Source organism: Clinocottus analis, unplaced genomic scaffold, assembly GCF_023055335.1.
Source record: "Clinocottus analis isolate CAN_PGR_092001 unplaced genomic scaffold, fCliAna1.0.p SCAF_20, whole genome shotgun sequence".
Taxonomy (NCBI): domain Eukaryota; kingdom Metazoa; phylum Chordata; class Actinopteri; order Perciformes; family Cottidae; genus Clinocottus; species Clinocottus analis.
In genome coordinates this window covers 13,294,921-13,318,851 of record NW_027175932.1, presented here as the reverse complement: position 1 = coordinate 13,318,851, position 23,931 = coordinate 13,294,921, and the positions used below count along the sequence as shown (strand labels likewise).

Below are 23,931 nucleotides of genomic sequence, written 5' to 3'. Positions count from 1 at the left end.
CCGTGTGATGCTACATGCTGCCTGCCTTTTTCATTCCCCGTGCTAATAAATCCATACTGCCTTGGCGGCTGCCTCCAAATCAATAACCCACCCACCGCCTCGACTTTTTCTGTCGGTGAATGACCGCGCCAATCTTAGCAGGAGACACTCCACTCAAGGTTCTCCACAGCACTTGGTTAAATCCTAAAAATCCACAACCTCCCTCATATCGTCTAATGTTCACTTTGTCGAGTCTTTCTTGCCGTTCCTGTATATTTCAAGACTTTCATTTGCACTAGGTCGGGGTCTGAGGCCAAGCTTAAGCCGTGGAGAATAAGCTTGCTTTTCCTGTTTACTTCAAACCGTTTACTTTAGTGGTGAGAATGTGTCTCATCAACCCATGCTGTCAGCTCGGTTCTGTCAACAGCACCCTGGGTCCCACTACTGATGTGCAGAAGCTGATGCAGACTCGCTTTCTCACTCCCGAAGAGCAGCCTGAAGCCAATTTTCACCTCTAGCTTCTTGCTGTCACAGTCTGTGGCACCGGCTGTCTAAGAACCAAGACCCCGTCTCTGCCAGTTAAGACCGTGTTCTTTTAACAGCAAAATCCGGATTGATTAATACAGTGATGCATCAAAATGTGCACTATTGGCATTGTTGTTTATTTAAGGACGTGTATTGCAGCAGAGGAACAGATATCAGCTGCCCCACAACAGGAGTCTCAACGCAATAACAAAACATGAAAACCTCCGAGGGGGGTGACTCCTTTTCTTAGGCGCTCTAGAGATGGCAAGTTGGAAAAAGTGGATGCAACTACAAATTCAGATACAACTATCCATCCAATAGCAGACATCTAACTCCTCACCACAAATGTAACCCTCAGGGTGGCGCTAGAGGAAGAGTCAAAAGTCATTGGAAGGCATCCAGAGGAACTACGCATGTCTTCAGAAAACCTCAGCCACGCGATCACACAAAAGTGGAGCTATTTTACGGTGGAGCTTTGGACCTGTTGGAGGAGCTCGGTGAAAAGTAATCGGATCACCAGTCGTGAGCATTAATGGTCACTGGACCATGAAAGTCTGTATCAAATCTCATCCAGTAGCTATTGAGATCAGGACCAAGGTTTTAGAATAGATTTTCAGCTGCATTGTCCACCAATTTCTTCTGTTTGAAAATACATTCGTTACTGATACACTTCTGTAGCCATTTTTTTAAAAAAAAAGAAAGTAAAATGGAAAAAAAGAAACTACTACTCAACTCCTTAAATACTCTCTGTAGCCGCGAGGAAGACGGAAGCAAACTGGTGAAAACCAGAGGTTAGCCTCAGAAATCAATCTTGACCTCCAGACTTGTCAACATAGGTCTTTATGAGCAGCAAGCAAGAAGAGATGCACACATGGGCAATTCTCTAGTTCTTTTATTCATAAAAAACTCAAACTCAAGTTATGTTGTATCTTGTAGAGATAATGTCAGGCTGCCTGATCAGTGCTGAAAGAAAATTCTAGTAACAAATTCCTGCTACCTCCCCAGATTCCCCCCAGCACCAATGACACAAGCACACTGCTATCACGTTGTAACGCTGGCAGCCTGTGCCTCTGCTCTCACTGTCCCTGCTCCATCCATACTGAGCCTCATATAGGGACCAGACACAAACCCCTACACAGCTTCACCTGTGGCCAATTAGGCCTCATCAATGGCACCTGTTCCCTGAGCCGCCCCTCCCCGCTCTGCAGCTGAGCCTAACCACGCCCCCAGCCACAACGCTAGTCTACGTATCATGTGTCTAATTATGTTTGGCGCCAACTGGTTTGTGGCATGTGTTGTAGTTGCATCCGATGTGAAAGTTACCCACGTTGCTCCTGAGAGCATTGCAATGACACATTTTTTTAAAACATTCATGAAAGAGACATCGAAACAATGCATTCATACTGAGGAGCGTCCCAGCACAACTAGTCTTGTACTGTTGGCAACCATAACAAACAGACATCTGGAACAAATAGGAGAGATGAGCCTTGCCAAGGGGCAATTTTAACAGCCACCGAGGATAAACGCTTTTATTTTCTCATTCAGCTGCTCAAATCCTCCCAGTCAGTGATCCCCCTAGTCACAGATCCTGTGTCCTTACCGCTAAACTACCCAAAACCCATTGTTGGAGTCCATCATGTCTGTCTATGTGTCTTTTCACTGCTGTCTATTCTGAACAGCAGGTCACCAGCTCTTTCATTATACTATGTACAATGCGAATGACAGCAGACTGAATGGTGGCGTGCCTCCCACAGCCTTTCATCTCATGTTGGGAGCATCTCAACAGACGGGCCTTTCTTCTTCTTCTTTTTTTTAAACAGCAGCACCGGCCAGCAACACAATACGTCCTGTAGCCCAAGTCTCACACCGTCCCGGTACTGCGGGGTGTCCATAATGTGTGAACAAGTGATAACACCCCGGAGACACCACAAGGATATACATTTCTGCATCTCACTACTGCATTTTATTTCTTAAACTGCAATGCAACTTTTATTCTATTTATTTTTTTGACAGTTTTTTAATGTTTTAAAATGAATGTCCTTAATTGGTTTTAAATCTTGTTTTCTTCTGCATTATGTTTTGATGCTTTAAATGCTTTTCTGTTAAGCACTTTAAATCGCCTTGTCGTTGAAATGTGCTTTACAAATAAACTTGCCTTGCCTAACCACAAAAGAGGCTTATTGCAAAATCACATACAGGTACACATTCATCAAATTCAATGCAATCAAAAGGAAAGCATTCAGAAGACACTGTGAATCCCCCGACGTGGCTTTCAAATCAATTCATGCATCAGCAGTTTGATTATGCAGCCACTGAAATAGGCTCCGGAGAAGGCGGGTGAGGAATTCGCTCGCACTACCGGCAGACATGGAGTGTTATTAAAACTCACTCCCACTCCAAGCAAGACTCAAAGAAGTAGGAAAGGCTTTTAGCTCTGCTCCCATACCATCTCATTGTGGGTCATTGTCTGCGGAGGCCCGTGGGGGGAGATGGACAGAACCGTTATCACCCTAGTTATCTGCAATTATAATTGCCCTCCCGTTCCCTGCAAACTGGCTACTGAGGATTATGATGAAGGTGAAATGAAAGGGCAGAATCACACTCCTGAGAGCTGAGAGTGGTGTTCTGTGTGTGTGTGTGTGTGTGTGTGTGTGTGTGTGTGTGTGTGTGTGTGTGTGTGTGTGTGTGTGAATGAATGTGTTTATGCTGACTTAAGGGGCCACTGGTACCTCATCACTTCTTGATCCATTTAGAACAGGGGGCCCCAAGCTTTTTTGACACCGAGAACTACCGGAAGGGTAAATAATAATATGGAGTAATTTGTAATAACATACTTTTTGGTTTACTTTTAAATATTATAAACCATTAAGATACTGTTGATGTTCACTGATCACGGTTAATAATTCCTCACAATCATTAATAATGGTTCGCCAAGTGATCTTATGAAAACACAGAAGCTACACATATATTTAAACATATTTTTCTATTTATCTCAACAATGAATTTCAACATGTATATGACAGAAAATATCCAATTTGTCATATTTATTATACTGTATGAACTATGTTTTTCTCAATGCAATCATCTCCTGTACTCCAGTGCTGCTCATACCACTTGAAAAAATAATAAAATGCAGTTTATTATTGTCCTTTGCACTTCACAACAGGAGATACATATCATACTGTTTCATATATATCTAAGATTAGTCTTGATGTATTAATCTTATAGATAAATTCAAAAATGAGGTTTGTCAGACAATAATGATAAAAAAGTAAAACAAAAAACTAAACAAAAAGGGAGAAATAACCACATTTTATATATATATATATATATATATATATATATATATATATATATATAGATAGATAGATAGATAGATAGATAGATAGATAGATAGATAGATAGATAGATAGATAGATAGATATATAAACTAAGCTGGCGCTCACTAGCAACAACAAAAGAACTATACAGGATCATGTTTCATAATAAATGCATTCTAGTAAAACCGCCACGGTAGAGCTCTTCTCAGATCTGTGATACTGAGGCCCCGTTTACACGAGGGGAAAACGCATATATATTCATGCGGTTTGGCCTTTCATTTACACGAAAACAGACATTTTATCACGGAAAACGATCATTTCTAAAAACTCCGGCCAAAGCGGAGATCTATGAAAACTCCGTTTGCGTGTGCACTTTGTCAAACAGAGTTTTAGGTCCTCAAACGTCACCGTACGCGACTAAAAAGGCATAACGTCATATATGAGCGTCCTCTGTTTACATTTTGCTTACTGATCACGGCGCTCGGTGGCATATTTATCCGGTTATATGTAAACAAAAACTTTTTGGAAAACGATCATGTGTGTGCGATGTTGTTTTTGAAAACGGAGGGGCAGAAATATTCGTTTCTGTAAATACCCGGCTACGTGTAAATGTGGCCTGATATTGAAGTGTACTCAGTTCTGTTTTTCTGCTGCTTTCAGCATTGTGCTAAAATACAACAAATTGCTTGTCGGGTTAAACATTGACAAGAAATGATTTCCAACATTCTTGTGTTGGGCAAACATTGGACTGAACACAAAAGACAGCAATAAAAATGTAAGGATAGTTACATTTAAAAGATACTATATTGAGCAGTCGGGACTATGAAACAGCTTCCAAGATAAACACACCTCTGTGTGACCTTTTAGTCTGCAGTTAAAGCTGCCTTGTCTATCTATTGACACACACACACACACACACACACACACAGACAAGTTTAATTACTAACAGCAAATTGCAGCGTCTGCCAGCGTCTGCCAAGCCTGTAGCACGTTAGCAATATTAGCACCTTAAGCTAATCATTAAGGTTCAACGAGCGTTCTCCTGTCACTGAGGCCGGCCGGGAACAGGAACCCATTCCAACTTCAGACTATACTTGGAGGTAGAGTGAAGACCACCAATTATCAGGGACGATTATCAGCGTCGAAGAGGCATTGAGACAGGCTTGGTGGATTTAGGATAACTTCTTGATCTCAAGTGGAGCCTGCTGAATGAAGAGCATGCTTTGTGTGCAGCGCATGTGGCGTTTCTTACCTTTAATCTTACAAAATGTAGCACTCAGAAGGACATAATACCGTCTGAAAGCACCATAATGTTTGTTGATTTACTCCCGATTGTTTTCGGATCAGCAGGTTGACTATCTGGCTGCATACATGAGAGTGTGTCGACTCACCAAAGTCTTCTCAGGCTCCTGCTGGGACTCGGAGGAGGACTCCATGGTTGTGTTGAACCAGAGTCGGGCCCGTCAGCGCTGCTCTGACGACTGCATATCTGTTAGGAGGGAGAAGCAGTACGTTACCAGGACAGCAGTACCACATAGGTTTCATTACTTTCACTTCAATATGTTCATGTTTTGGTCCCCTGCGTTGTTTTAAGAGCAGTTATTTTCTACCTTGGAACAGCACTAGGTTTTACATTAAGTACCCTTTAACCTTGTGTGTGCCAGCTAGCTCTCCAGATTGGACTCATTTGCAACACCATGCCTACTTATTTCTCACATTTCAGAACGAACCGGCAGCACTGGCAGTTTTCCAATACAAGAGCGTGATGGATGATTTCCTTTTGTCTCCACCCAAACAAAAGGTGCAGTAGCTCCAGGCCTGCTTGTGGTGCGAGCAGAAGAGGGTGGAGGATAAGCCAAAGCGATGTTTGCTCCTTTTCCCAAACAGTCCTGAACAAAATTCTTTTGGTCTATTTTTTTTTTGCATTCGGGCCTTAGGTTGTTTTCCCTATAGAAGTGTTGAAGCGTGACACTGTTTCCAACCTTTATCCATCCCAGGAAGGTTTGTGCTGGCTGCCAACTGGCCGCTCCACCAACCAGCTGGGAGCAACTCGTGGCTCCATCAGCGAGGGCACCTGCTGTCGGTCACTTCACGAGCAGGACTTTGAATCTAGTGACTGTTCTTGGTATATTTAGGATGGCACGTTACAGGAAAGGTCTTTGACTCAGCTGTCAGCCAACTCAGATTTAACCACTACCTGCTCAGATGTTGTTATCACACTTCCTCATAAAACACTATGACAATCTTTAAGGGATTTTAATCCATTCCATATCAAAGCAGTTCAAATTGCAATGCTTAGCACCAATTATAAAGAAGATACTTTGAATGCCTCATCTGCAAAATTCGAGGTGAAGTAATTTATTGATTTAACGATTATTTGGTCAACAGCAAATTAATAGGCAACTATTTTGATACATAGTTTGTCAAGTATGTTTTTTCTGGGATAGAATGACAAATTTAATGGTTTCCAGCATCTCTTTGTTTTGAGAATTGTGAACGCAAAGAATTTGTATTCTTGGGCAGAACAAGAGACTTGAAGACATCAACTTTAGCTTTTGGTAACTGAATAATAAGAAAAATGTTCATCAGACTTATTAATGTTTCAAGTTATCGTTAGTTATTGCTAGGGCTGCACAAGTAATTGAATATTAATCAGGATCATAATGTTATATATATATATATATATATATATGTTATTATTTCTCCCTTTGTTTACTTTTTTGTTTTACTTTTTTATCGTTATTGTCTGACAAACCTCATTTTTGAATTTATCTTGAAGATTAATACATCAAGACTCATCTCAGAAAATTCTGCTGCATATAAAATCAAACGCTTCCTAAACTAACAGCCACCAGGCGGAGATCCAGATGTTGTGGCTTCCCTTTTAAAAAGGGAACCGCCATGCCGCTGTGCACGCACCCTGCAGTGGAAGCCTGATGGCTGCGTCTGCAGTGAGCGGTGATGGGCAAAATAAAAACGCAGACTGAAGGGGAAGAAGAACCTTATTTCACGGCTTATTTTTGACACAAACGTGTTAATTAGCATTGTCTATGATCCAAAAGAAAACAAAAAGAGGTGGTCCTAACACCAAGAATGACTGTTCGTCCATGAGCATCCACCACGCGCACGCAGTCCTCCATCAACAAGCCTCGACTGGTCAAAATGTTTGACCAGTTGCTGCACAAGCACACAACAAAACACAAGTCTGACCCTACTGTTCTGCCACTAATGCTAATACTACACTAAATCCTCAACATGAGTTTCATGAACAAGCGGGACCATCTGTTAATTACACTTTATGCTTCCGGGGAGATTACTCTGGGCGGAGCAGCTGCCTGCCAACACGTGGCCGTCCTGAAAAACACTTTTAAGATTATGGGAGGCCGCCACTTGTGCTGATTGCTGTTTTGTTTTGTGTGGAGATATGAAAGGCATGAACCCTGTGGTCCCTACTGAGATTACACCTTGTCAGACTGTGTGTCCACAGGACGCCATTGAGAAAGACAGACTACTATGAGTGGAGGGTTGACACTGCGGATGTTGCCAACAGCAGCAAACAGTATTACATTGGCTCAAATAGGAATTGAGAACTCGAACACTGCAAACGTGTACATCAATATCGCACCCTCTCGCCCCGGAAATGATCCGATTAAGAAGCAAACCAGTGAGTCGTAGACGACACCCCAGAACAGACCCCAAATTGCCAGACCTAGTAGTGGTTTAGGAGAAAGCGCTGCAGCTTTATAAAAGGTGCCAGGACACAAGGTCACAAACCAACCCTCCCACCTCCACACACACATACCAGCCATTCTGCCAATGTAACGCTCCAACAGCCTCACACACTTCATCTGGCCTTGACTCTCAAGGACCCCGTCACGCTGAGACAGGCGCTTTCCCCTCTTTCAGCAGCTTCAGCCATCAGCCTGGAGCAGGGGCCACACAGTCGAGGTGGCAAAACAACACAGAAATCAAGGGCCGCGACCACGGGGAATGGTTCACAGCAGTGTAGGGGAGGGGGACAATTGTTGTTTCGTTTTATTCCTTGTCATCTCTAATTGCAACTGTACATCATCTCCAAAGTTATAGCGATGACAAGTGATGTGCCTCTGGGATACTTTCAGTGTTTTATCTTATCACCGGGTCTAGACTGAGCCCTGGGCCACTGACTTCCATTTTTTGTATTTAGTTGACACTTGTAAGACTCCATGTGCAACATATGCTTCGCCCTCTGCTCCAGTTTATTTTTAGGCAGACTAAATGCAAATTATCTCTGAAGTCAGCCTCAATATGCAGCTTTTCTTGTGGGGACGTGGCACAGATCTAAACATTTTCTGTTTTTGAGTGAGATGTTTTAACAGTTTTTGAATGGATGGACCTTAAATAATAGCACAAATATCCATGTTTCCTACAGGACAAATTCTAATCACTTTAGGGACTGCTTGATTTAAATATATACACACACACACACACACACACACACACACACACACACACACACACACACACACACACAGTCCAATATTTTATGTTTTACATAAAATACATGCTAACTAATGGTATTCCCATGAGCTTTAGCTGCACTAGTTTAATGGTAAACATTATAAATGCTAAACATCAGGATGGTAGCATGATAGCATGTTAGCGTGCTGATGTTAGCAGCCGTGCCTCAGTATCCAGAGACTTTTAATCTTAGTCTCATAGTCTAATTATTTCTGCCTAATGAAGCTGGGGTTTTGTTTTGGTCCATTTTCATACTGAACTGATTATGGGCATGTTGGACTCCACTTCTCTTGATAAACAATGGACTATCCAGTGACAGACATCCACTCTGCTGTGGCTCCATTGTCTTCCCTTTCTCCCACACTTTAGGGACACTGCCCCTTTATCCAAGCTGGCCTATAGCAGTCTGCTTCAGCCGTACCTCAGCGGCCTGTCAGCTAATCATTGCCAAAGATAAAGGGCAACCGCACAGGGAATCCTAAACTTGTGGTTTGGGCGGTGGCCCTGAAAACAAAGCTGGAAACGCTGGCTCAGGGGTTCCTTTGCAGAGCCAAGAGAGGACAGAGAACTTTTTGGGATAACGGGAGTTTTCAGTTGCCAGATTTTCTCATTCATGCTCCAGTTGGAGAGCATAAATGTAAAGGTGTGTTAATATGTATCATGGTGAGAAAAAATATATATATTTTCAGTCTTGATAAGCAGCGCCACAAGAAACTGTTCTTGTGCTGTATATTTCGAGGGATGAACATGATGATGGCCGAATGGTTATGAGACAAATACCCCAATAACGAATCCAAAAAGGTTTCTGTTCAGAATAAGCACAGAGAATATGTGGCTTTAAGTACGACTGAGCGACTGTGGATCAGTGGTGAGCAGAGATCGTCTTTCAATCAGGGTATTGGCGGTCTGATCCCTGGCGCCGCTCGCCCATGTTGATGTGTCCTTGAGCAAGACACTTAACCCTAAATTGCTCTTGTAGCTGCATACCAGATGATACTGATGTGGCACCTTGCATGGTAGCTCCTCTCACCAGTGTGTGAATGGGTGAATGATGTCATGTAGTGTTAAAGCGCTTTAAGTGGTCGGAAGACTAGAAAAGCGCTTTACAAGTACAGGACCATTTACAATTTAACTCCCTCAAGTTTATTTATGTTATGTCCCTCTGGATGTTAACACTGGTTTAGTTTATAATACAAACTTCATATTTTCTTTTGTTAATAGGATGATGCATAATTTTCTTTCAATCTGACAAACATCCCAAAAATATGATGCATGCAAGTTTTAACAATAATGCTCGGTTTATAGAAAAACATAATGAGAATCAGAAAAGATTTTTTTGGACGGCTCGTCACTATTGTTTTCAAATGTGCCGCAGTTTTTACTTTGATTGTTTTTAGATTAACAGTAGGGCTCAGCTCAAGGGCGAGCAAGGATAGCAATCATTTCAGGACCCCTAAGCTGATTGTGGTGACGTTGCAGTCCGCTCCCGACAGCCACAGAGGCAGATCTGTAGAGGCCGTCACTGCCACCATGCTGGACGGGTGATGAGAAGCAAAGCATGACATTGTGACAATGTCCCACGTTGGTCCTTGATAGTTCTTTCCCCGCCTTGGTAATACAATTCAAACACCAAACCACAGTGTGTTTTATAGTCTGAGGAGCTTAATCTCTTTCTTTAACGTGATTCTACCAGTTTTCACTGATGGCAACGCCAATGCTATTTCAATATCTTAAGAAAGAAAATAATCTGGATGTATTTATTGGCTCCAAATAAACACATTCAGCTTCAGGCAAAAATGGTTGAAGTCTTATCTTGATGGCTGCACAGTGCTGGAGCTGGAGCGTGACCAACTACAGGCAAGGAGGGGCACAACCAGCCACATAGACACACCCAGCTTTAAGGTGACTGGCTGGATATTGGCACTTTACAGTCGTGCTCGCGGCTCCGTAAGGCTACCGTTGGGCACACTGTTGCTCTGACCTAAATGCTGCGTCCTGACGTGCTCACTGTGACCATGCCTGCATGCCGATGCTCAACAGGTATGGCGCTACCTGAAACAACACAGAGGCTTTTAAGTCAGAACGCCTGCCTCGAAAAAGTGCAGCTTCAATGCAGATAATTATCAAATAGAAAACAGACACAGATGTACCATTAAGACGACCGGCTCACATGAATACGGACAGATCCAAAATCTACGAAGCATGTTCTTCTTTTTCTCTTTTTAAAAAAAAGATCAAATAGCCCATTCAGGCTCGATGTAATTTCCTGTGTAGAGGCATGTCAAACATGAGGCTGTACTAGACATGCCAGCTTGTCAATAATGAGGGCTTGTGTTTTAAAATGCTTTCTATGGAAATGAGAACAGCAGGACGTAGGGAGGGTGGAAGAGGGGACATTCAAGTTGCTGGGTCCAAACGTAATCGTCTGCCTGTCCCAGTTTGGTGGTCAGGGGAAGACATCTTTCACAGAATTAAAGCCATGTGGGTCAGGGAGCGAGGACTTTTAATCAACCATGTAAGTAGAGGCAGAGGATTGGACTGGACCACAGATAACCTAACACTGGTTTACCAGGATAAGAATCACTGTTTTATCCTCTCCCCTCTGGCAAGGAAACCTACAGAAAATCTGCCACTGCACATGTAGGAATACAGAGACGCAAACACAGAAAGCAGGATGACTTTCAATGTAAAGAGCAGATTCAGGACAATTGCAGATGATTCATTCATGAGGCTCGCAGCATTGCAAATTAAAGATCCTCTGGCGGCCAATCCTGTAGCACAGATTATAATCTCATCCTTGAAAAGATCCTATTTTCATGAATACAAAATAACTTTACATAATATCGGTCCCCTCCCCAGTGAAAGCATCTGGGAGCGTCCTGAAGGTGTAGCTTCATACATCTGATGAAGCAGAAATTATATTAAGGCAGTGCTAAACAAAGCGCGTTGACCCACTCAGCGCCTTGCGTTAGCTATTCTTTGGCTAATATTCCCTACGTTCTAGGCTAGGCTAATAAGATGCGATATAAAGGTCTGGCCGTCCAAAGGCCAAACTAAATGGCACGCTGTAAACATCCTGACAGGCTGCAGTTAAAAGGATACGGCTACTGTCATTCTGTAGTGTTCTTATCGTTACAAAAAGACATTGAAACGTCCGTCTCTTAACCCAAACCTTTAGGTTCTTCCTGAAATATACAAATATGTAGTAAAATAAATTTAAAAAAAGACTAAAGCATTTTGTTTAACTGAGTTTCAAAGTGCATTTCTTGGTGATCTAATGAGTATTTCCAGCAGCAGGACGGTGCTATAAACTACAGTGTGTGTATGCTTCTCGGTGATAACAAACATGTGACCCAGTGCAACAGTGTGGCTCATTGACGATCGGTCAGGCTCCTGGTGCACACGCAATACTTGTTTGTAGGATTCACTGGTCGATTTTCCATGGGATTTGTTATCAGCAGGAGACGTTTAGAATAGTGTGCGCCCATCAAAGCCGCTCTCCACGTGCTTGCCACTGTGTAACATGTGGCACACCAGCACAGAGACGAGACTGATCTCATGTAAATAAACTTGGTTTAGAGTTATATAATTGTGTGTTATTATTAAAACAGTGCTCGTGTGGTGCTTCAATATCATCTCTGATAACGAAACCTCCCACATGATAGAAATATCTTGTCCTTCTGTAACATCGCCGCTATATTATCCTGAAGGGTGGCAGAATGGCATCGTGGAGCTCCGGCGGCAAGTGTGTCGCCTCGCAAAAATAAAATCGCTTTTGAATACAACAAGGTGACTCGGCGCTCAGAATGCCGCGTGGATGGCAATGCTGATGAGCGCCGGGTCTGAACTCCTGCGGTGTCAAGGAGACGGTGGTGACCTCTGAGCGGTCGATCCCCTTATTGGGAGGAGAACGCTGTGGCTGCTCGGCTTTTTGACTCGTAACGAAACGCCATGAAACAATCCCTGCCACAGAGACGGAGAGGGAAATCAGAGAACAGAGCTAGAGATGTGTGTGTGACGCACACAGCCCAAGCAGAATTATGTGTGTGCATTTGTGTGTGTGAGTGCGATGTCTCTTGCATAACAGAAAAGGGGAGAGAAGATTTGAAGCTGAGAAGTCAGACCATTCAGCTTAAAGATTTAAAGGATTTGTGGAAATCACAAGAAAGTAAAAAATAGTGCAGAGGTCACTTGGCGGCAGGCAATATTCCTGTGACCGGAAAATGACCTTTGAAGAAAAAAGTGCATCGGGGAGAGGGGTGAAAAAGAGGTGAGCCGGAAGACGGGCGTCGTAGTCACCGGCTCTACCTAATCGGTGCCGTCAGCAGTTGGACGAATATGATTCAGCCTGGGATTGTCGGCAGCTATCTGCAGCCAGCCTCCGTATCAGGACACATCATTGGGCTGTGGCGTGATGTGACTTCAATGTATTTGCATCTGTCACAGGCTTCCAACACACACACACACACACACACACAGACACACACACACACACACACACAGTGTGAGAACAACCAGAAGAAGCCTCAACAGTGAAACTATTCCACACACAGGAACACAACCGGACGACGTTCATCCGGATCAAAGTGCAGGTAAATTCTAACACACCAACACACAGACGGGGGCGCGGAGGCCACCGGACCGACGCAGCATGCACGTGTGCAAGAGAGCGCAGGGGAGGTGAATAAAAGGACCTACCTCATGCAGCTCGAGTAGCAGAAAGCACCATTATATTCACAACACAGTCGCTATGAGAGAGAGAGAGAGAGAGAGAGAGAGAGAGAGAGAGAGAGAGAGAGAGAGAGAGAGAGAGAGAGAGAGAGAGAGAGAGAGAGAGAGAGAGAGACATAGAGATGACATCACCATATTTTCTCTTCCTCTTCTGAAATGTGGGCTACCGCTGCAGGGCTGCTGGAAGCAGTCACAGCTCCCTGTGTGTGTGTGTGTGTGTGTGTGTGTGTGTGTGTGTGTGTGTGTGTGTGAGAGCACTGACAGATTTTCATATCGGCATTCCCTGCTGGACGTGACCTCAGTGTATTGTAGTTGTGCAACCCCAACAGAGTCCTCCAAAACACACAAACACACACACCTGAAATATGAGACAGATCAATATCAGTCCTTTAAAGAAAAATATCATGTGATAATTCCTCCGCGGGGACGAGCTTAAATGTTACCCAGTGTATCACTGAGTGCCTGTTACAGTCGATACATCAGTTTTCTAGGGCTTCTCTGATATTTGAAATAAAAATTCATGGAATACAGCCAACCGAGCACAAGGTGCTGTACTACTATTTCCCCTCGGAGGGGAGTTGAAAATTTTAAGGTCAAGTCATGTGACCAGGAACATCCAATCGCAGCAGTCTGTTCTCTCTTCTGTTAATATCAGTCTGGAGGAGATCATTTTATTGCAGGGCTACACAGCATTTTACGATCTGTCGCATGGACAATAATTCATTTTTTATATCATAGTATTGGATTTGCCCGGCGCAACGCTGCTATTGTGTTCGGTCTGAACACTAGTTTACTGAACATTAGTCTGTGTGTGTGTCATCACCCCAAAATGTGCCTTGAAGACACAAGTGTGCCAGGTGTTTCTATTTCTGTATGTCCGTGCACACTTGGTGTCGCATCTGCCAAACCTCCCAGATGTTTAGTTGAGGTGAAAATGAAGGTCAAAGATGGTTGTGGGGAGGATGTATGTGACGTAGAGCTACATCTAGCATCAGGGGTTTCCCAATCAGTTTGTACATTTGTACATTGATGATGAATGTTCGACATATGGATCTCAAAACGTCATCAGTCCACTGTGATGACCCCTATGCTCAGCCCCTGTGTCACAAATGTGCACATGAGGAAGCACAGCCCAGCATTTCTGTCATATTTTAAGATCAAGGCCATCAGCAGTCTTTTCCTCAAGCAAATATATGTGTGGTGTGTGTTTTGGTCCAGCTGCAGGGGAAACATGCTGCCGACAAAAGCACCCAGCTGTGAGTTTGTTCCTGAGGGAACACGAGACCGAGCTGAGGTTGGTGCGTTAGTAACACTGGGAAAAGACTCACACAAAACAAGCACACAATAAAAAATACGACTATTATGGCAGAGCATAGTTGATGGCATTTGGATGAAGGAAAATAAGTCAGTGAGCTCAACAGGAGGGCTGATCAATCGACAAATCAAAACCAAAATCTGATGGACGCTTCCATCCAAAGAACCTCACAGCATGTTTTATTTATTTGTTTTAGTGAATACAGCCCTTCATAATTAAGTCAAAGCATCTCCATGACCTAAAACCCCTTTACTGCTGTGCGTGCTCTTCCTGTGAAGAATCTGGTTTCCATTTATTCAGAAATCCAATCGACAAGATATCTGTACAAGGTACCATTTCTTAAACAAGACACCACACATCTCGTCGAGGAAATCTGTCAAATGCCCTTTCTGAAATGTACAGAGAAAGAGCAACATTTCCCAAATATAATCTGAGAGAAAACTACATTCAATCTGACCCTCTCCCATAAATCACTCTGGAGAGAGATGCATCGCATTAACCTGAATTTCACAGTTGTGTGGCGTTGAAAGCTCAACTAAATTAATCTAAGATGGGAGCGGATGTTTAAGAAACCATCATCAGCGCACTCGCGTAAGAAAGTACGTCATTTATAAACGATTCTCTTCAAACAGCTGTTTGCAGATCATAAACGGCACTCTCTGCCGTCTGTCTGCTACAGCGTGGACAACAGAATTAGGACCGAAACTCAGAACCATAAAAAAAAGCAAGCAGATTGAGGAAACGTGTCTCTCTGTCTAACAATCTCCGCTCCGTGTCAGCACTACGGACAGCTCCGCAGCCACACCCACCACATTCTCACGTCGATGTTTAAAGCAATGCAGCTCGGTCGGAGCCATCTGGCTTCAAAGCACAGCGCTCTACCCGTCCCTCTCGCGTCTGTTTTGCCCGTCTCAGTGACGGATCACTAATCACGTCTGTTCAAAATATAATTCTGACTTCACAGGAAGTCAAGTTGGGGCAGCAGTTCACCAACTCACCCAAAGGCTCAAATCTCCAACATTACAAAGTTTAAAAAAATCTTTGTCGGAGGCTTTCCACCCACAATTATCAGTGATCAATGATCAGCCTGTGCAACCTGAATACAAGTAGAAGAGACGGACCAACAAAGATGATGCATCTGGTTGTGATAGGATACTAAAAGGAATTTCGAGACAATGCTTGAATGTTGATAAGAATGGCACAAAAAAGTAAATAAGAGATAAGAGTAGAACTTAAAACACCTCCGTCTTTGAGGTCTCTTGAATTTTCTACCTTCGCACTCGGGGCGAGTCAGTCACATTATCCCACTGACCCTTGGGTTATCACTGCTTGTAACTCTGGGAATATACAGGATAGACATTTTGTTTGAAAACAAGCTACGTGCCTAAGCTAAATACTTCTGTTGTGACCCTCTGAGTGAAAATTCTGTGCAAAAAATGCACCTCGATTATGTGCCATTTGCGTCATCGCCAGTGTGCCTTTCCCCTTATACGACTCAGCCTGGAACAGATGACACAGTCGGACCATTGGGGATTTTTGGAGACGTACATGACACTGCAGCAGAAATACATTGTCGGAAATTAAATTGTGTCCTTGCTGAACACTGTACAAACTCTGTGAGCATCACAAAAACATCCCCTGCCTCTCTCTCTGTATCATTGAAAAGCAATGCACTTTGCGTCCGTCAAAGAGATGCAGCTGCGCACAGGACCCTGGAGTCTGAGTGAGTGAATTAGGACACGAGGAAGCAGAGCATGTACGACACTCGTAACTCCTTCAGCTTAACAACAAAGCCTGAGCCGAGGAGAGGATGTGACTGCGTCCATGACCAGATATGATCATGGATGGAAAAAAAAACAACAACATTTAATTAGCAAGTCGCACTGCAAACCAGGGTTATGTACACCGTGCGGCTGTCAAAGAGAGATATGGCAATAACGCTCAAGCCGCGGGAGATATTACGTGATCTTGTGCGATCCAGCTGCCTGACACAGAGGAGAGTGAAGTTGTAAACACAGGACAAGAAGAAGGCATCCGAATCAACCCAAGAGGAGGAGGAACGTTACAGTAGTTACGTGACCTGAACACTGAACACGCTAGTTCATTTTGACAGAGTTTTGTCAGCTTTTTTTAATTAAAAGATGAGCCAATCCTGCAGGAAAGATGTGTATTTCTTGGTTTTGCATTAAAGTTCCAAATATAGTAAGATGAAAATCAAACGTGTCACTACTGCAACGTGATACCATTACCGTCATAGTATATTTCGGACATAATGCCCACAGCTACCAATTCAGTCAGTTTTAGACTCAATGATTACGTAAAACTCTCAAAGATCTTGGAGTGAATGATTAAAGAATACATAGTCGTGACTTTTAATTTCATTTCGGTTCACATTTACTTCATCATAAACACACCACTCTGCTACAACAAAGGTATCCACCCCTTTAAGGATGAGTGAGTACCGAGCTGGAGGAAGAGGCGTGGTGCGCAATTCAACACCCTTTAAAAAGAGTCGAGGGCTCGGCTCTGGGCCTTAACACTGTAGACGGTTTAAGGAAGTGTGGGTGTTTGCTTCTGTATTTGATGTCCAAATATCACAAAGTTGCGTAGAAAATGCAGCTAAAAGAGCACCCCCTGCCACTTTTGATTCATCCCGGAATTAAAGGCAAAAAGCGTTTGAGGTAAAAATTCATAATGGCTGCACCCTGCTTTAAAATAGTCAGCTAAAGAAGACGCACTGTGAAAAGTAGGAGTGTCACTAAAACATCGAGTCACTGAAATACAAGGTCCTGCAATTCTGATCCAAATTCCCTTAGAGATGGTTTCTCCTTTTGCAATGCCTTTGTTTCTGCAGAAAAAAAAGCCACTACAACAACAACTTTTTTTTTTAAAAGGTTTCCAAAGGCACACGAGCAAAGTAATGCAGCAAAAGAATCGGCAGACTCTTTGCTTCCTTTGAGTTCAAGGAACACAAGAATATATTTTTGCTGCAACAGTGGATTGAATTCATTCAACACCAGTGATTTATTTTATCCGGGATAAGAGTTTTTCCCCTCCTCTTGCAGCTGTCCCGTGATGCTAATCAGTACAATGCAAGGTGTGGTCCGAGGCAACACCTAAGGGCCCAGCCAAGCTCTTATGACTCAACTCATGAGCTCAGACACTTTTTTATATTTGGGGTGGACTCTTCCAGTCTGGTGACTGGTAATGACAGTCATGCAGCTAAACCAGATTCCTCAGTGATGGTAAGGCCTGTTTTGGAGTCTTGTAAAGGGTGACTTATGGCTTTCTCAAGTTTTTGGTAACTGGTGGAGATTAACAATTTTTTAATTGGTTCGGCATTGAGGAAGAAGGCTGCAGATGGCAGCCGCTAAACAGGTTGTAATCGCTCGGGGCACTGTCAATGTACGTTCACTACATGTGCTTGTGTTTGAAACGGCCAGGCTCGGGTAGTTGATATCAGTGTCCGACGACATTATGAGTGTCTGACTGTGGCTCAGTGGTCGTCCCTTCCATCAGAGGATCGATCCCCGGCTGCGCTAGTCCATGTCGATGTGTCCTTGGGCAAGACACTCAACCTGAAATTGCAAGCTGTGCCTGCAGTGTATGAATGAGCGAAGGATGACATGTAGTGTTAAAGTGCTTTGAGTGGTTGGAAGACGAGAAAAGATTTAACAAGTACAATCCATTTACCATTATCAAAACAACAACAGAGTAACAAAACCTTTTTCTTTACCGCTTGGTCTTGTGTCGTAAGACCGCCGTGTTTGTGAGAGTCGGAAAGAGAGAGGAATACCGGTGTTTGCGTTATCTAAAAGAGTGTCAATGCCACGGCGGAATGTTTAGCCGATTTCAACAATGAGGATGTGACTGGAGAATAAACAGACGGGATCAAGCCAACGGCTCAGACGTTCTTACTGTGATGTATTTTCTTACGTTTTAAACGTCTGTGAGCACTTCTTAAAGATTCAGTTACAAAAACATGGAAAAATAGGCTAGACACATGCCAAAGGTAGTAGTTGCCCTTTAAAACATTAAATGAGGACGGTGAACCTCTCTCAACACGGAGCAGATCATTCATTCACCTCCGAGGAGCATGAAGGCCTTCAATGTTTGTACCACGTTTTGATATGAATGTCCTTGGTTAGGTATATTTCACCCTAATCGGGTTTACACATCAAACACACAAGTGTGACATTGTGCAGACACAGCAAGGTCACCGTTTTCTATGCAACCATAACTCTCTACTCCAACCACTGCAGCGCTTTACAGTGGAGATGGCCTGCTTTGTAGCACTGGTTGGCTCTTCTGTAAAGTATGCACACATGTACACATTTGGCATGGAAGATAGTGGTGTAACGTGGGGATTTGTGGATTAATTACATAGTTTAACCATCAGCGGGAAAAACAGTTTGACTGCTGATCGACACTGATTTTCAGTCAAATAAAAGCCAAAGGAGATTGGCATTAATGCTTCATAGACCCCAATCCCTGATAATGCTACAAAAAACAACAAATCTGTGACATTGGCAAGAGGTGATACAGTTGTTAGAGATGTTTTCACAGCAAAAATGAAATGGAACATTGACCCGTTTCAATTCTTAACACGCTTTAAGCAGCCTATAATCTTTTACATTTAGCTGACGCTTTTATCCAAAGCGATTTACATTTTTGCTCTATACACTGCAGACACAGCAGCAGGGAGCAATTCAGGGTAAAGTGTTTTGCTCAAGGACGCAAAGACGGGGACTATTGGAGCCAAAGCTCGAACCACCAATCCTCTGATTGAAAGACGGGCATGCTAACCAGTGAGCCAGTGTCGCCCTAATCGTGGTATTCAACTTACTAATGTGGTTTGGGACAGTGGTTAAAAATTCTTTTAAAAAAAAAATCAGGCGCATTGTCCAGCAGCTGATATAACAAAATGACACAACAAAAATGTTCTTCATCAGCAGATATAACTGAGCGTCAGCATCAATCCATATCAGTAGCAAACAAACCTGACAAGAACATCTCAAAAGTTAGTTTAATTCCCATGTTTTTTCTGCTGATCCGATCCGTGACTAAAAAGCATCTGAACCGTGAGGTTGAGAATCTGTAAGTGAAAGATGAGTAAGGCCATTTTAAGGAAGTCATGTTAATGTTTTCCATTGGATGGTGGAACCGCTGATCTGAATGGTCACACGCGTCAGAACAACACCTGATCCATGATCAGGCGCAAGCTTTGGAGGAAACGGCTGAAGTGACTCAGTGGGTCAAAGGTTTTGTCCGTAATTATATCTAAACAGACATTTGTTATGGGTTTAAATCAACGAGACAAACGATCCTCGAGAGGTGATGCTTTAAATCCACAGTACGAGCCGATACTGCATCTAAAGCTGCTTCCGCTTGAGTTTCACAGAGCTGTAGCGCTTTGAAACCAGCAGATCTGTCTGCGATACAGAAAGAGGCTGCAGTTCAGGTGGGCAGTAATAAGGCTCCCCTTCCTCCGAAGCTATGCTCTGGGGGACGACGAGGGTGGACACTGAAGTTAATGGACTTGGACACTCATAAAAGGCTCGATGCTCCCACGCTCCTTCATGAAATAACAAATTCTGCTCAGCAGTGGAGCTGGTGCGAAGCCGACACGAGAAACCTAGCTGAGTGCTTTCATCACCGGGGGACAGGTGCATATTAAAGCTGTGTTTGTTCAGTTCTGTTTGATGTATGGGAAGCGAGGGTAGTTGAGCTTCTCGGGAATAATTAAATCTGAGACAATGAACTGGTTCTATTGGCATAACACCGGCTGTTTTGGATGGTAATAAATGCTGTTTGAACCACACGATGAACCCGATTCGTGTGCCACTTGCCAGGTAAATCCACACCGACAGGAAGTGAGAGAAAACTTATCTCAGTTCGAGCACATCTGGCATTTGTCAGAGCAAATGCATCCAATCAGTCAAACCACAGCCAGTGGCCTGAGTGTCCCAGCTGGCAAGATTACACCGCACTGATGCACTGGCCTTGGCATTTCAATAACTTCAAGAGCGATGCAGCATTTGTTACGGCAGGAAGGGAAAAGGCCGTTGCTGTGTCTGACCGACACGTGGACACTCGCGCAGTGAGGTACTGAAATTGAGGAGGTTGTTTTATGGTTTCATATCGTGGCTGCTGTGAAGCCATTTGAGGACTGGAACTGTGATTAAGATCGATAAACAAAGACTTTACTTCAAAATGCCAATAGATTATACCCTATAGTGGTATCAGCTGAGATTAGCACTACTGGTAACCACATTTCTTCCTACCGATATTACCCACATTATCTGATTTCTCATGTGCAAACACATAAAACTATAAAAACGCCAATTAAAGCTACTATGGACTAAAGGCTGCTCTACCCTTCAGTTCTGGAAAAACTGCTGGAAAAGTACATGTGGCTGTACAGTATTATGGCCCACAACTGAAACACTCATGTGTCCCGTTTTATGCACGCACCTCATTTACATGTCTTAGAAAAGAATGATTTATGTAAAGCAGAAACATACCACTCAGTCAGAACGAGGCCTTGCTAAATGGCCAGTATCCAAAGAAACAGCATCTCTCATTGCGACAAGTTGGTCCAGCACTTGGCATAATTAATCAGCTTCATTAACATAGCTGTGCATTTCAACATTGTGTAAATGTTCCACGAAAGCCCTAATTCCCTTGACCACAGTTCTCTATAAAGGGCTTTATAATAATAGGAAACAATAAATAGAAATTGCAAATTTAACAGATGCAAAGAAACGTGGATCTGCCAGAGCAGTGAGCAGGCAAAGGGCTGAGGTTCGAAAGAGGCCGAATGGAAACTACATTTGGCTGGCAAATGAGCCAGTCGCTCTTGTGACCTTGGATCGCGAGCCTCACCTCAACAATAGTTTGGCATGGAAAAGTCTGGGATTGCCCTCTATTGACATGCAAATAGGCAGTGAATGGAAAACATGGAAATACAGTATGCCAGTGGCAGAACTACTGAGATACTGAAGTTGGTACAGGTGCACAAAGTCGACTGATATGTGCTTTCATCATAGACGTCATTCAATTCCGATCATCAAGAAAGTTACAGACAAATGTCAGTTAAATATATACTTATATTTGAGCCCTTCAAAGAAAGAATTAGCTACTAACTATAAAACCTACTTTAAGATCTACATAAATCAGGACTTGACAGTCAGAGTCGCCATTGGCAATCTTTTTGAGAAATTGGCAACAAATTCTTTGCCATCAGTGGCAACCAATGTTTAACATGTACAAGAAAAGAATAAAACAGGGACAGCAAACATGGACCCCAGTCTTTTCAAATGTACATGAGAGGGGATTCAGCTAAGAGAATCAAGACACATTGAAGGTCATCGAAGACAGTTAGAGATGATGGACAAGCTGATGTTGGTGTCACTTGAGGGACCCACAATTCAAGACTTCAATGTCAATGGGACAACAAATCTGTGACGGAAAACAGCGCAATGGTCCAGAAAGCCAAAAACATGAAAGGCAGAGTAGCCAACCATTTCAGACGATTTCTTAATTACTCAAACTAAAACATGATCAAAAAAATGCGTACCATATTTTCAGTTTCAGTCACCAAAAGCTGGTGCTGGCAACCACTTTTAGAAGTGTGTGTTGAGCCCTTCACAAAGAAAAAAAAAGGAAAGAAGCAGCAGTGGATAAATAACATCACAGGCTGATATCAGATGTCTGAAAACAGACCAGGGCCTGCCGGATGCATCCGTTGTCTGACACAATTAGGAACAGGTCTTACTGCCGGCCAGTCTCCTGTTTCTGCTGCTGGCCCCCTGACAGGTGAAAGTGGTAACAAGAGCACCTGGGCCGAGGAGGCTGCAGACATGCAACACTGCAGCAGGATCATATGTTTGAAGATGATGATGAAGGGGAGGAGGGATATGTCGACAGCAGGGGAGGTCAGGTGGGAAAAAAGCAGCAACATCTTCAGCACTGCAGGCGGTTACAGAAACACACACACCACAGGCAAATGGATTCCTCAGTCACTGCTTCTGCCATGAATCTCACAGACACAGCAAGGTTGAAGGAACATGAAATTAAGCATTCCTCTCCAGTCACCACTTTGCTGCACACAGTAGCACACCGCGTACTGATCGCACACCTGCAGACAAGCTAACGTTACACACTTGTGACTGGATAGAGATTAGTCCTCAACAATTTTCCCGCCGTGTAGTGCAAAGGCGTTAGGGATGGAGAAGCTGCTCCACTCATTGAATGTAGCTATCGCTGGCCGGATTTATTACATAATAGTACGCACTGCTCGATTGCAGAGTCACGTCTGTGATTAAGCAACAGACAGACAGGGCGAATTGGAAATTGAGCTAACGTTAGCTGCGCGTAGCCGACATTAGCAGGCGGTTTGTTTGATATGTTTGGGTTATTCGGGTTTTGCGGGACACTCGACGTTACCTTTGCTTCGTTTGGAGTCTCCTGGTTGGTTGTCTGACTGGCTCACGGGAGGAAAACGCAGTCCGTCAAATATGCAGGCAGTCCTCTGGGATTTTTTGACGTTTGTCTGACTGCTAGCTGTTAGCTAACGATGTTTTAATGTTTATTACTAGGTATTCAGTGCCTCGGGTTGTGATAGCGTCCTCTTCAGCCCGGCGGCGTCCTGCAGGTCCTGTGGATCTAGTGTTGAAGTTTAAACAGTTAAAAATGGTCTCCACTGTTGCTGATACGCTTTCTACTGTCTACAGCCTACTGATATTCAGCCAACTTGATAACCACTAGCCCGCCTGCACGATTCTATCTAGGGTTTGACTGGACAAAGGTCAAGGGAACCGGTTTATACAATATTTCCGGTTACAGATTTCAAACTAAAAGCCACGCACACCGAGACACCAAATCCTGAAACTCTTTTATGAAATGTCATTCCCTTTCCATGCATATCGAAGTAAAAAAAGTTACCATCGTGCAGTTTTTCTGTTTCAAAGTTTATGGGAATATCGTTTTCATATGTTTGATTTTGAAAACCCTATTTTTTTTAGATGTGTATTTTATAATTCTAGTGACTCAACATGTCTTTCTTCTGACTTTTCATAGCTCTTCCATCTGCTTGTATTGACTTCACTAAGGTTATGTGCAATCAATTAAGTATTGTGTTATTGAATCGTTTTCATTCCTTCTGACAAGCTCATTCAGTTTTTTGTCGTGGAATTAAAAGCGATTGTGCGATTTCGAGTCCTGCTTTTATTTTGAAGGCCAAACACTTAATATCCTGTCTTTGATTTATAACGAGTTAACTTAATGCAACAACTGGAGACTTCCTCCCTGGTTTCTGCTCGGTGATCATCTGATGTGCCTGGCTGGACACGGCATCGTAAACATGTGACCAGTCCAGTCCAATTTCGCTCCAAACGCAGTCCAGCTGAACACTTTCAATGCTTGATCGACATTTAGTTTTGTATGCGATGATGATGTAGGATTGTCGTTATGCCATTACCACTCTTCTCTGGGTGAACTAATTTAAGCAATTTATTAATTAAATGCAAAAATGTATGTATTCAGTGTAATGAAATACAT

General features: G+C 43.2%; 1 protein-coding gene across 3 annotated transcripts in view; it reads right to left on the bottom strand.

The window, feature by feature from the left end:
• The window catches only part of osbpl8 (oxysterol binding protein-like 8), a 68,570-nt gene extending 45,421 nt beyond the window's left edge, over positions 1-23,149 (bottom strand). For 2 of the 3 annotated variants that reach the window (XM_068586364.1, XM_068586365.1), the window contains exons 1-2: positions 22,819-23,149; positions 5,216-5,313 (exon numbers count right to left, since the gene is read on the bottom strand). In XM_068586364.1, the coding sequence (XP_068442465.1) occupies positions 5,216-5,260 (45 nt within the window). In that variant the 5' untranslated portion in view covers positions 5,261-5,313; positions 22,819-23,149. Of the gene's footprint in view, positions 1-5,215; positions 5,314-22,818 lie in introns of those variants that run through there. The other variant, XM_068586366.1, reaches the window with a different exon arrangement.
• Positions 23,150-23,931: the final 782 nt, after the last annotated feature.